Here is a 13,106-nt window from a genome sequence, read left to right on the forward strand (position 1 = left end):
TTATTCACTTTTCCTTCACACGGCGGTCAGAAGCTTTATTTTGTTAAGCCATCGATCTCATTATCACCTTTATTATGACTGTGATTATTTTGGTCGGGCAGGGTCAAATCTTGTAAAAAAAAAAATAAAAATAACACTGGTTTGGTGACGTGATTAAAAAAAAAAAAAAATGGAATATAAAATGGAATACATTAAAATGAAAGACTAATTATCTAAATATTCTGTGTGTGATAAAAAGAAGGGAGACTTTGACCCAGAATAATAAGTGTCACCTTCTTTCCGAAGCAGCCTGGCAGCGGTGAGCGCGCTCAGACGCACGGCCTCCATTAGAGACGCCTTTCTCCGCCCACCGACTCGATGAAGGCCAAGTGCCAGAACGTGTCCTTCCCTGATTGCCGCCTCGCATTAAAAAATCATCCCGGAGTCATTTAGGGGTGTGAACCTTCCGCTTTTTTAAGAAGGTAAGGGCATCAGCTTCTGACGCTCAATCGTATCTTTAACCGACGCTTACAGGCGCTGGACGTCCTTATCGCGCCCGATTCAGGAGCCCGGCAACGGGTCGGGTCGAGCCGGGAAAAGCGACGCGGTTTTCGCGACGTGAAGGGAAATCGATGGCGTGCTCCGGCCCCTCGGCCGCCGGGAGCATATTGTGTCACCTTGTCCAATGAAAAATGAACCGGGGTTGCGAGGTGGCGGGTGGGTGGTAGCGAGGGGGCGGGGGCAGGGAGGGGAATGGAAGTCAGAGAGGCGGAACGAGGCGCGGCCGAGGCTGTCGACATGGTTCCCCGCCTCGCCGGCCCTCGCCCCGGCTATCGGCGGCGCTTGGCTCTCCGCCCGCGGGTGTCGGCTCACGGGGACCGGAGACAAGGGCAGGTGGAGGTGGATTTACAAACAGGCCGCCGCCCCGAGAAACCGTAATTAATATAGCTGTCGGGGGGACGGCGGAGGGGGGGGTTCACCTCTGAGGGGACACTAAAGAGCCGCTACATCGCTCGAGTGACGAGGAGTTCGCAAAATAAATACGCTGATCACGCCAAGAAAACCGGCGCTATGATGGGCGGTGTGTTCGGGGTCATGCGGCTAAAACACCAAAACAAAATCACTATTCTGGACTTTATTTAAGACAAGATCATATATCCAGACCTCAAGAGTTTGTGCAAGTGTTAAAATTCTCACTTTCAGATTGTAATATTTACATTATATTATGTATTTTATCACTTAATAAAATAAAGATCTTCAGCAAACCAGTCGGTTTGCCCATTGATACTCTTTTGGAAGATTACGTGCATTAGTATGACCCGCTTACTATTAATAAAATCGAATTACAATTACATTTTTCAGTATCTCACTGCATCTGAGAGTAATCAGTTGGACATTGCAGTAGAGTTTGAAGTACCTCTGAAAAACGCAATGGGTGTGGGGGCTGAATTTGAAGTACAGCCATATGCAAATACTATCTCATCACATTAGAACAGTAAATATACTTTCCACCGCCGCCTAACAGCAGGGGTGTGAGAACGTGTTATATAACAACACTGTTATTGTGGAATCGTTCTGTAATAAAGAGTCTGGAAGGAACACGGGAAAAAAAAAAAAGCGTTTTCTGCAACCTAGCAACATTTAGATTAGACGATATTTAAACGATCAACTACGATTTTTGTTGTATTTTCATCTCAATTCAAGCCAAACCATGAATAAGGCTCTCACTGGATAACAGGGTTGTTTTCCTTGCTTGCCTGGCTTCTCCATGAACGCTTCTTTGTGTTTATTCACCGCGTGAAAAGCCGAGGCGACGAGGATTTTTCGGCCTTGGATTTCGATCACGACAACAATCGGACGTCTGGATGTTGTAATCCGGCGGGGCTCTGGTCGGGTTTCGGGAGAGACTCGCTATTCAGTCCCGATTGCGAGCGGCATGGGCAGTATTTGAGCAACGGATGGCGGCTAGTTGCCATGGCACCCACGAAAATTCGAGAAAAGACGCCCTCTAATTGTCTCTGAACTTCAACAGAATCTGTCCGGGAGACAAAACGACGCGCTAAATGTTCAACGCTCAATGGGCTGAATGATATCTGCAACCGCTAGAGCCAATTCAGACGTATCGTCCCAAAATACATTCGGCGCTCAAAGTTTCAGGCTACCGATAATTTTATCGACATTTTGACGGTCACAGTTCCGGTGTTTGCCGCATCGTCAAAGGACCGCCGTAAAAGACGACATCTGTTTGCATTAAAAGAATAAACAAGATGGCGGCATCACGGGAGGAGGGCCAGAGCTGATAAATGTTCCCGATGGGCCGAACATCTGCTCCTGAATGCATAAGATCACGATTGGGGAGTAAAGTTTGGCTCAACTTTAAATGTCCTGATTTAGGTAAATGCTAATTTGAACCCAAGCGAGCGGAAGAATCCGACGGATTGATGTCGCAGGCGACGTGCCGCGTTCGAGTGGATGGGGAAAAATAAAAATAAAGCAAGAGAAGCAAAAATCAAAAGAGAAAACAACCTACCTGTGATTTGATCTGTTGGAGGGGGAGAGGAAAGGTCAAACGTTCAGAGGGTCGCATTCAATGGCCGCATCAAAACATCAGAAAACACACAGAGAAATGCCTTCAGGGTTTGCAGTCAAATGTTGCTTCAGGCTAGAGGCGTGTTTCTGTGTGTGAGTGTGTGTGTGTTGTTTAGTTGCGAGGAAATGCAGACATCTTAATAGAAAGCAGTTAAACCCCGACCGGTGCGAGACACACGTTATCTGCCGCACCATTTATTCACCCTGCGGAGAGAACAGAAGTGTGTATCGTCAGGTGTCACGTATGTGTGTGTGTACTGTGCTTAATCAAATCAATCAAATGCTGTTACGGTGCGCCGCCACCCCGCAGAGATAATGTGGAAGGGTGTATTTTAGGAAAAGCGAGTATTCCTAGTGGATCGAAGCGAGGGAGCGGGATGGTGTTTTTGTTCCGGGTCTTAACTCAGAGAACAACTCAATATTTTGAACTCTGCTCTTGGTCAACATCTTCATCCATGTATTTCAGATGAAAACATTAATGTTTCAGCCGAGTGATGTTGCTATGTATTTATTTTAAATCCTCTGGGACGGCGGTAGTGACGCGTTCAGGTTCTTTGTTGAGCCAGAATGAGATTTTTCTGCACTTCCTCTTTTAAATGACCAGCAAAGCCTTTAAATAAAAGAAGAACAAAAAAAAAAAAACTTTTAATTTGAAAAATCTCGTGAAAATTATAGATTTACGTTTTAATCTGACTTACCAAAATGTATGGCCTGAATTTCTGATTAATTTGGGGGTAAATTGAAACAACCCAGAAACAACTTTGAATCCACATAGTAGTAATTATATTTTATTGCAGCGTCTTGTGTCTCATCTTAACGTATCTTAGGATCACGCACAAGCTTTGTGTCTAATTTTTTTTATATGTCCGGGCATAGAGACAACCTCGCAGAGCACACTGAGGACACTGTGAGTAACATTAGATGTGGCCACAAGCCAGTATCACACCTGGGATCATAGCATCCATTTAGTCCATATTTTTCCATTAGAAAACTCGCTTACTACGTAATTTCGCTGCCTGTTTTGCGGGGCAGACCTTTTCCGCTCAAAAAAGAAAAACATCTCACTGGGTTTCACCACTTATTCTTCTATTTACACGTACTCCGACAGCCGTTCCGACTTAAAAGAACCGCATTTCTTTTTTACTTTGGTTTGGTGAGTGGACGTTATCACATTTGTCATGATTAGCATGTTAGCATTAGCGTCACTTAACTCCGCCACACTGTTATTATTGTTATATAGCATGTATGAGCAGAGCACGTGCGCAGGCACTATCAATGCCGTGATTGGCAGGAGGCATCATTGCATTGTATCGTATGATTGGCCGGATACCTGTCCCTCACTCAGTTACGCAGAAAATAATACAGAAAAAAATGTTACATATCTGATTCATTTGCAGTGCGCTCACTGCGCTGGATAGGTTTTCTTGTGCGCTGGGAGTGTGTGAGCAGTGTGCAATTGCACGGTTGCGCAGCTTAGAGGAAACATTGGGCCTTTTCAGCATGTGTTGTATAATAAAATTAACATATATTTTATTTCTCTATTTCTATTTATGTGTAACCTGACTTAAGGCCACTAGGAGTTCTGCACAGGTTGAGTTATTCAATATAATGAAAGAAAAAAGGAAGGAAGCTTATGTGCAGAAATAAGTCGGTGTCATAATTCAGGTAAAATTGTGCAATTAAAAAAAAAAAAATGGAGAAAACAAGACAACAAGGATGGGGTACCTAACAAGAAAGCAAAATATGTGTAAACAGTATTAAAATATCAAATATTAAATATTACCCTACACCTCAAATATAAGCAAGCAACCATTGGGGGGGATTCACTCCACACAAGACACAGCCAGATAACAATGGCAAGTGTTATTCACTAAAAACTAAATGTAGAAATAAGAAGACAGACAAATAAACCCAACAATGAAGCGGAAGTGGTTTCACAATATAGAGAGCAACTGATAACCAACAGATTAATACATACAAACAACAGTAGGTGGAGGGTTTTAAATATTATGGTGGGAAAAACACGTTTGTGGCACTAACTGTCTTGACATTGTCGTTCGCCTTAGCTTTCCGTCCGGGTCATTGCGAGGAAATGGTCAGTAACCTCTGTAAAGTTCAATTGCTCAGGAATGTTGTTATAAAGTGTCATTTTCCCTCTGTTTCACCTTCAACTAAAGCTGAGTCGCTAAAATCCAAGAAGTTCCAAGAACTCCATCTTGGCTTTCTGTTTTCTCACCGCCGGCACTGCAAAGTTGTGCAGGAAGTAGCCTTTCGGCGTTTTGCCGCGTGAAAAACGTTTTTTTTTTCTAAAAAAGGAATCCTGTGCTGTGTCACATGACCATAAGGCTACCTTAACGGGTCAGCGTTTCCCGTCACACGGGTTGATATCCGAAATAATATTCAGATGCGACTCCAAACAAGCCCCGGCCGCCCGTCGGTGGTCTTCTTGGCGGTTATAATCCCGGTCTCGGCCCCAAAAATGCCAACAGCCCGGAACGATGATGCAACAGCCAGCAACTGTCAACTCCCCGAATTACACTAAGCTGCTTTGTCAAAATTTAGAGAGGCTCCGCTGAATTCCGGGAAGCCAGCGCTCCGTCGGGATTAACCTGTGGTTTCAACATAACCACCGCCCACGGCCCGGGGGGCCGGCGAGATTGGGTGGCGTGAAAAAACTCCCCCCCCCCCTCCGAGCGCCGGGGACTGACCCGCCCGTTAGAGCTGCCGGTCGACGTCCACTTAACCCCAGAACACAGATGAAATCTGTCCACGACTTTTCCAGATGAAGACCGAATCCGAGCGACAACAGCGACGGACAAAAATAAATCTGGATTAAGCCGGCAACAGTGTGCTATATTTGTGCGGCGCCGGTAATTCCTCTCCATCCTGCATGCCGAGCAAGCTTTTTTTTTTAAAATGCGTTCTCTGTTTATTTTTATTTATTCATTTCCTTCCTCTCAAAATACTGATAAATATAAATAAAGGCGGCTTCTGGGCAGCCACACATCTCTTCAGCGGCATACACAATCATATACAGTCAAAAGTTTATTTACAGCATTACATGAAATAACCCACCTCTTACACTGCATTAATGCATTGTTAAATGTATGTATTTATTTCAAACTGATCTTTTATTCATTTGTATAATTTATGTCAAATTAAGCCATTGGCATACTAACGTAAAAGTCAATCACGTCCAAAATTCTCTAAAAAATTACTCTCAAAATTTACAAAAACATTATTTGCAAAGGGGAGGAAAAATCAGGCAAAAGTGCATAAAAGTGAATAAACAGATGAAAATTAAAAATCCTCTGAATTTAACTAAAAGGATTGGTTAAAAGTGAAAAAAAAATAAAAAACATGGATAGTGTTAATAGAAAATAAATCCAACTTATTTTTCCCAATTTGTTGGTGTGAAATTTTGATTCCTCAAATCCAGATTCTTATTTATTTTTTTATTCTTATTTATTTTGTTTGTTTTCCATCACCCTACACCAATCAAGCACCATTTCAATATTTCAATTATTCCAGCAACCTACCGATGAAAAGTATCGGCGTCGGTGGCTTATATCACTCCCGTGTGTGTGTGTGTGTGTGTGTGTGTGTGTGTGTGTGTGTGTGTGCGCGCATCCATGTGTGTGTGTGTTAAACTCAGACATCCCCCCACACACACACACACACACATGCACGTACTCACAAACACACACATGAAGCGCTGCATATCTTTAGGCAATAGTAGGAGATGAAACAAGAATGAGGTCATTTGTATCTGCTGAATAGAAAAATAAATCAAATAACATAAAAGAAATCCAGATCAAACCTTTTTTATCCGTTGCAGAATCTCCCGCAGACCAGGGGTCGGGATTTCGGGGAGCCGACGTTTGATTCGTGTCTCCCGGGACTGCCATTTGTGTGCATAATTGTGTTATCATTACGTAACGCACTTGGCGGCGGAGGAGTCAAAGCGTTTTCAGACTCTCACAAAACGCCGATCACATCTGATCCATTCCTCGAAGCCATCGATAAGCGACGCTAATAAAAATGCCGATAAGGATAATAATAAGTGCGGCGACGGCGGCGTCTTACATTGATGTCTTCCAAGTTCAAGGAGTTCAGGTATTGGTTGTTTCTCTTCCACATGATCGGGGGCCTCCAGTCGCCGCTGATGCCGCAGGTCAACACCACGCTCTGGCCCACCGTCACCGTTTTGACCACCACTCTCTGGTCGTCCGGGAGGTCGAGAAGGTAGACGTCTGTGAAAAACGACAAGGAACGGCGTTGAAATTGATCACGTGACTTTTATCCCTTTCAAAACCTCAATGAGAAAAAAGAGACCCACGCACGAACATGCAGACTGCACGTAGAAAGGCATAATTCAAACCCATCAGCCGTCCAATTTTAGTATTATACCAAATTTTTTTAAATGTATTATTTTATTTCACCTTATTTCATCAAATTTTTATTTCCTTTACTGTTTTATCTTCTTTTTTTTTTTTTCAAATGTATGAATTTAATTTTGAAACGTATTCTATTAATTCATTCATTGATTTGATTTTAAACTCTAATTATGTTTACCTGCTGGTATGCTCTGTGAGGCGAGCATTTTTGATGTATTTCATATTTTCACACGCTGGTATTACTTTTTGTATGTAGAAGTGCGTGAGATAATTGCACTTTATTTTTTGCATAAGTTGACGGATAAAGAATGTCAGAGATGTGGTTGTGTTGTGATATATATATATATATATATGTTTTTTAACCAAAAATAAATCGCAATGTGCAAAGCAAAGGGAATTCATTTATGTTCTGGATATAATCTGCAGAATTTATGCGATGATGTCATAAATGGAGGTTGTGTTTCGCCCCCGTGGGATGCCATCTCCACGCCGGTAAACAGTGCTATTCTTTAATTAGGATAAACAATACCACTGGGAGGCTGACTCATGATTATATTAGAAAATGCATGCATGATAACGGTCAAAAACTAAAATTAATACGTAAATAAAAGTCGATGATTTTACCCAATGCATGTATCTTCTCAAAGCATTTTTTTAGCTGTCTGTATGCCAGGCCTGACTTGGGCTACCTTGTAGCTCGAGCCTCATAGTTCGGGGAATCAGACCCCGTCAGGGTCACCACGGTAACCTTCCTCTGTATTTGTAGTGCTCACAGAGAAGCACACGCCTACACAACATCTTATATATTACTCACGATGCCCAGTGCGATGGCACAGCAACAGAAACAAGAAAAATAGGCAGGAGGCAACAAACAGTCAAAACTAAATAAACACTGAGGGATATAATCCTAATCTAATCTCACGAACCATCCATTTTATCATTAACTTTGGTCAGCACGCTGTGACCTTGGGACTTAAAAACAAATGCAAAACTGGCCCTGAAAGATGCAGTATTTAAAGCTGTGTGGGGTTAAAGCGATACACGGTGGGATTCATGGTCATTTTTTACAGTTTTGCTTTGTGTACTTCACTTTAAGAAGTTCACTTCAGGATCACACAATATTGATGTCTTTTAATGTTTTGGTCTACGAAAACAGAAACACAAACCAACAAACAACAACAAATCGTTTCTGTGTCCGTGGACCTTTCAGCTGAGCTGCTAGGGTTTTAAATCCGAAATTTAGCTTTTGAGTCGGAAAGGGAACTCGAAGAAAGTCCCTGAAAAGGTTTCGACCTACAGTGAAAATATTTGAAATATTAACCATTGGAAGGGATTGGAGTCAAAATATATCGCAAAATGTAAAATACATTAAATTAAATGAAAGACAATGGAATTTTTACTTATTCAATATATATTTAATAATAACTGAATGTTTAATATTTCATTTTTTTGCAGTGGGGGGGGGTGTTTTATGTATCCCCAACCGGGGGACGGATAAAGACCGATCTAATCTGATCCAACCCAATGTAATCTAGTCCAATGAAATATAATGCTGATCTGATGCAAAAAAAAAATAGAACAAAAAAGGGTAAAAATAAAAAAAAATTAGTAAGAAATAAATCATTTTATAATACTACTGAAAATTAGCAATTTACCTATTCAAAAGTTTATATATATATACATATTTACTTTTTATTTTTTCATTTATTTTTATAGGAATTAATCATGGAGTTAATTTAAAAGAAAAACACAGCAAGCGTTAATGTCATGATTTAAGTCTATGATAATCCTTGACTACTTTGTGCACTTTAAAATTTAACTATCTATATTCTGCTTCATTTCCACGCTAACTCTTGGACTACAAAACTTTGAACAAGTAAGTTAATTACACTTCTTTAAAATACTTTTCTTTCATATTATCTGTTCTATTAGCCGTGGCTGTCGGTTCCACCTCATGATGGGTGTTAATAGGTCACTGTGGGTTGGCGAGGGCTCAGCTTGACTCCGCTTGGTTTAACAACGTGTGTGTGTGTGTGTGTGTGTGTGTGTGTGTCCGGTATTTTGATGAAAAGACGAGCACAAAGCACACTCATCCCTTCTCCGGTGCCGTTACGTAATGCGGCCCGTGAGAGAAGGCCTTTTAAGCTTTCTCATCGGTAATGAGCAACAGAGCAATAGGAAACAGAGACTCAATTTGTTCTGCTCCTGAAGGCATGAAATGCAAAAGCTAATGAACGAAGCGCCGAACCGGATGGACGCCGCCGGCCGGCTCGCCACAGCTGGGAGAACAGGACGGGAAGGCCTCGAATTGCCGCGTGACTCGGGTGGCTTCGGACCAGCTTCTTTTTTTTTTGACCCCTTCCAGATGCCTCTACGCTCCCGAGATCCCCCCGGTTAGGCTTCCTGCACAAGTGCCAATCTTCTGCCAAAACGTATTAAACCGTCTCCCAATTTTGTTTTCATTTTTGAGAAACATCTCCCGCCCAAAAAATCCCCTGTCTCTTTAGATGCATTTTGCATCGTCTGCATAATAACAGACCACAACATTTAGCAGGTCGAGAGGAAGACCATGCTTTCCTATGAAACCAGAGTTCTCTTGTCTTTTTCAACTGGTTTACTGGCATAAAAAAATAAAAATACATGACAGACAAATTCTGTCTTTTTTAGAGGCAAAAAAAAAATATATATATATGTGTGTGTGTGTGTGTATATATATATATATATATACATATATCAACATAGATAGATAGATAGATAGATAGATAGATAGATAGATAGATAGATAGATAGATAGATAGATAGATAGATAGATAGATAGATAGATAGATAGATAGATAGATAGATGGAATAAAAGATAAAAATAAAAATCCAGCAATCAACCAACATATTATTATTATTATTGTGTAACTTTACATTATTATTATTATACTGTATTCATGACTCACACCCCCACGCCCTTCCCTCATGACAGTTAAGTGCATATTTCCCAGCTCCGCTGTCTGTGTCAGGCGCAACAAAACAAGACATTTAAGAACGTCATCTTGGGGCCTGAGGAAAAGCTCATTACCATTTCCTGACATTTTGTGGGAGAGAGCGACGAATAAGTCGGTCCGGTGTGTCAGCGTCGCCTCATGCTGTTCCTCCAATCTAACCGAGTGTGTTTTTGACAGCCGGCCTACGGTTCAAGTTTTGCCCCGATGAATCGTGCCGGAAAGTAAAATTCTTTAAAAGGTGATTTTCCCATGGCAGGTGGATGCATGCAGTGGCGGATTGGATCCACCGACAAATCCCCCTCGGGTCGTGTCCCCCTAACCGTCCAATTACGGCCACCTTGTATCTCAACGCTCCAGGAATACGCTACAAGCAGCAAACTCGATTTGCCACTGATCCCCGGGAGGGATGGGAACGTACGAAGTTATGGGTAGAATTTCAAGATGGACGTGGGCGGACAGACGGGCTCCAGCGCAGCTGCAGCTCAGGGGGATAGAAATAAGGGGAGAAAAAAGACGCGGGGGGGAAGGGGGGGTTAGTATCTGAGAGCCGGGCGGAGTTCACTCACACACTCGGTGTGACTCCTCCTCTCACTGCGATTTATCTCAGGAGGAGCAGGGCGGCCTCCGAGCCTCTGAGCCCTTTCACCTGATGGTCCCCCCCCCCCCCATTACCTCTATCTCTACCCGCCCAGGAGGAATCAACCCTTGCAAGCCAGCCTGTAATTAGCGATTAACAGTGAAGCCCAGGCTTTTGGTTTCCTCCCCTTCATATATCGGGGATGGCGGTTGCCGCTGAGGTAATTCAGCTATTGCACTGGAAGCAACAATCCTGTCAGGGAAAATGGTTGGACAACTGCTGTGTATGCTGCATGCATTGTTTACCAAACTGCAGAGTTATCTTGTTCCTCTTATACCAGGGGTGGGCAAATTTTTGGCCCAGGGGCCGCATCGACTCTTAAAATTTGACAGACGGGCCGTGTCAGCACAAGATGCAATACATATAAAAAATAAAAATAAAAAATAAAAACATTTGTTAACAGTACGTATCAGACTCGTCTGAAATTTGTCTGAACATTGTCTAACGTTTGTTTATTTTTCACGCACAAACCGTTTTTTCGCTTGTAGCTTCATATCCAGCTCATGCATGTATGTCAGTATGTCCACGGTAAAGGCTAAATCACAAAGCCAATCCGTGTCATTCAGCTCAGGAAAACTCTCAGGAACCTCCAAAAATGAAATAATCTTGTGTTTGAGCTCCCACATTCATTGATCTAATCATTCAATCATTCACATCAAGTATGAATTCTTTACCAATCTTCGGTGGGCCGGATCAAAAAGACCAACGGGCCGGATGTGGCCCGCGGGCCGTAGTTTGCCCACCCCTGTCTTATGCCTATGTTACCATATGTAAGTAATATTTGATACTGTATACATTCGCTAGTGAGGGCAAAGATAGAATTACAAAGTGAGGGGAGATGCCTTTTCTCACGGCGCTTATGAAAATAAAGACTCACACTTTGAATCATTTGAAGCATTTGAATCTTTTGAAGCGTTTGAATCATTTGAACCATTTGAATCTTTTGAAGCATTTGAATCTTTTGAAGCATTTGAATCCCGCTCCTTCATTCTTTCAGCCCCCCCCCCTCTCGTCCCCCCAGCATCCCCGCTGATGTTCTGTGTCACCGAGCCTGAATCTCAGCGCAGCGTTCGACTTTTCAAAGTGCAGACGGAGGTAGTTTCACTGGTGCTGTGTGTTCGGGGACCTACAGGCAGGAGACTTGGGGAAGGAGGGCGTGGGGGACCATGGGGGGGGGGATGACAAAAACCTCATACCTACTCTTGACAGTGGCGACCCGGTTGGATTTACACAAATTCTTCCAGAGAAAAAGAATTTTCTTTTTTTTTGTTATTGCCAAAGACTGTAGACAAAAACCCTTTGACAGCAGCAGTAGGAGGGACAGACACACAAACACACACGCCGACACACTCCCTCTGCTCTCGCTGTTGAAAACTAACCGTCCTCTACATGCTGCAAGTTCCCGTGTCCAAGGCGGGCCGGTCCCTTGACGTGCATCCAATTCAGACACCCGTCTGGGTTCAGAATAGTTGGCTGAACTCAAGCATTACCAGCCAATAATCACATACAAGCAAGTGACACCCTGTCAAGCCACAACAGTTGTCTCTGAAAATGAAAAATAATATGTATACATATTATAAAAATATGTTGTAGTGAAGGCTGCATCTTGCAGAATCTGTATTGACAGCGCAATGCAGTCAAACTTTCTTTTCCCTGCAGCCGTGAGCTGCAAAAAATATTAATGCTATCCTCTCTCATACTTTGCACACAGGTCTGTATACATGCATATAATATTTGTTTGTTTTGAGTTGCATTCCTTTTGTACTTCCATCTAATTCATTTATTCATGCCTGTGAATTAATACTGCTGGGCTGTCGGTGACATGAAAGAGCCACGGCTCCCTTCCTCGCCGCTGCGCCCAAAATCTCAATGCCAATCAAGTGGCGCTCGGCTGAAAAAAAATAAAAAATACACCCGTACATCAGCAAAACAGTGACCGCATTTGCCTCCGTTTACAGAATGAATTTCCCGGCGTTTTTTTGACGGCGCTTTCGGTGGCCTGCGGTGTAATTTTGGATAAGTCCGAGTCTAAACCCAATAAAATTTTTACTGACACAACAGCAGCATCTGCTTGTTCTTAATGTCTGCATACCACACACACACACACACACACACACACACACACACTGTGAATGCTCTATTAAACAACACCTGTTAAACCATACTTCCTTGACACTTCCTTTACACAGAAAAAGGAAAGCAGGGCAACTCATAACTATCACAGGTTTGTCTTGACTAGGGGGGGTTTAAAATAAACTATACGAATAGTAACAATAACAATAATAAATAGTAATAATGATGATATCATCAAAGCAAGTTACTGTCATCAGAAAACTATGCCTCAGATCCCCAGAGGTTTAGTGCGCCTCCAGAGCTGCTCCCAGAGTGGATCCGAGGGGAAAGTGCAGCATTAGTATGCAGCAGCGCCCGAGGAACACTCCTAATTAGACTCATTTTAACTCTGCTACCTTGTGGAGCGCAATTAATGGAAAAAAAAAAAAAAAAAAGCCA

At 42.6% G+C, this 13,106-nt stretch overlaps 1 protein-coding gene across 1 annotated transcript in view; it reads right to left on the reverse strand.

The window, feature by feature from the left end:
- fstl5 (follistatin-like 5) overlaps positions 1-13,106 on the reverse strand; it is a 164,293-nt gene that overhangs the window by 51,116 nt on the left and 100,071 nt on the right. The window contains exon 7 of the mRNA XM_086158084.1: positions 6,655-6,821. Within this exon, the coding sequence (XP_086014210.1) occupies positions 6,655-6,821 (167 nt within the window). The remainder of the gene's footprint in view (positions 1-6,654; positions 6,822-13,106) is intronic.

This window comes from Fistularia commersonii, chromosome 13 (assembly GCF_037954325.1).
Source record: "Fistularia commersonii isolate RoL2024-O1a breed Wild chromosome 13, RoL_Fcom_v1.0, whole genome shotgun sequence".
Classification (NCBI taxonomy): Eukaryota; Metazoa; Chordata; class Actinopteri; order Syngnathiformes; family Fistulariidae; genus Fistularia; species Fistularia commersonii.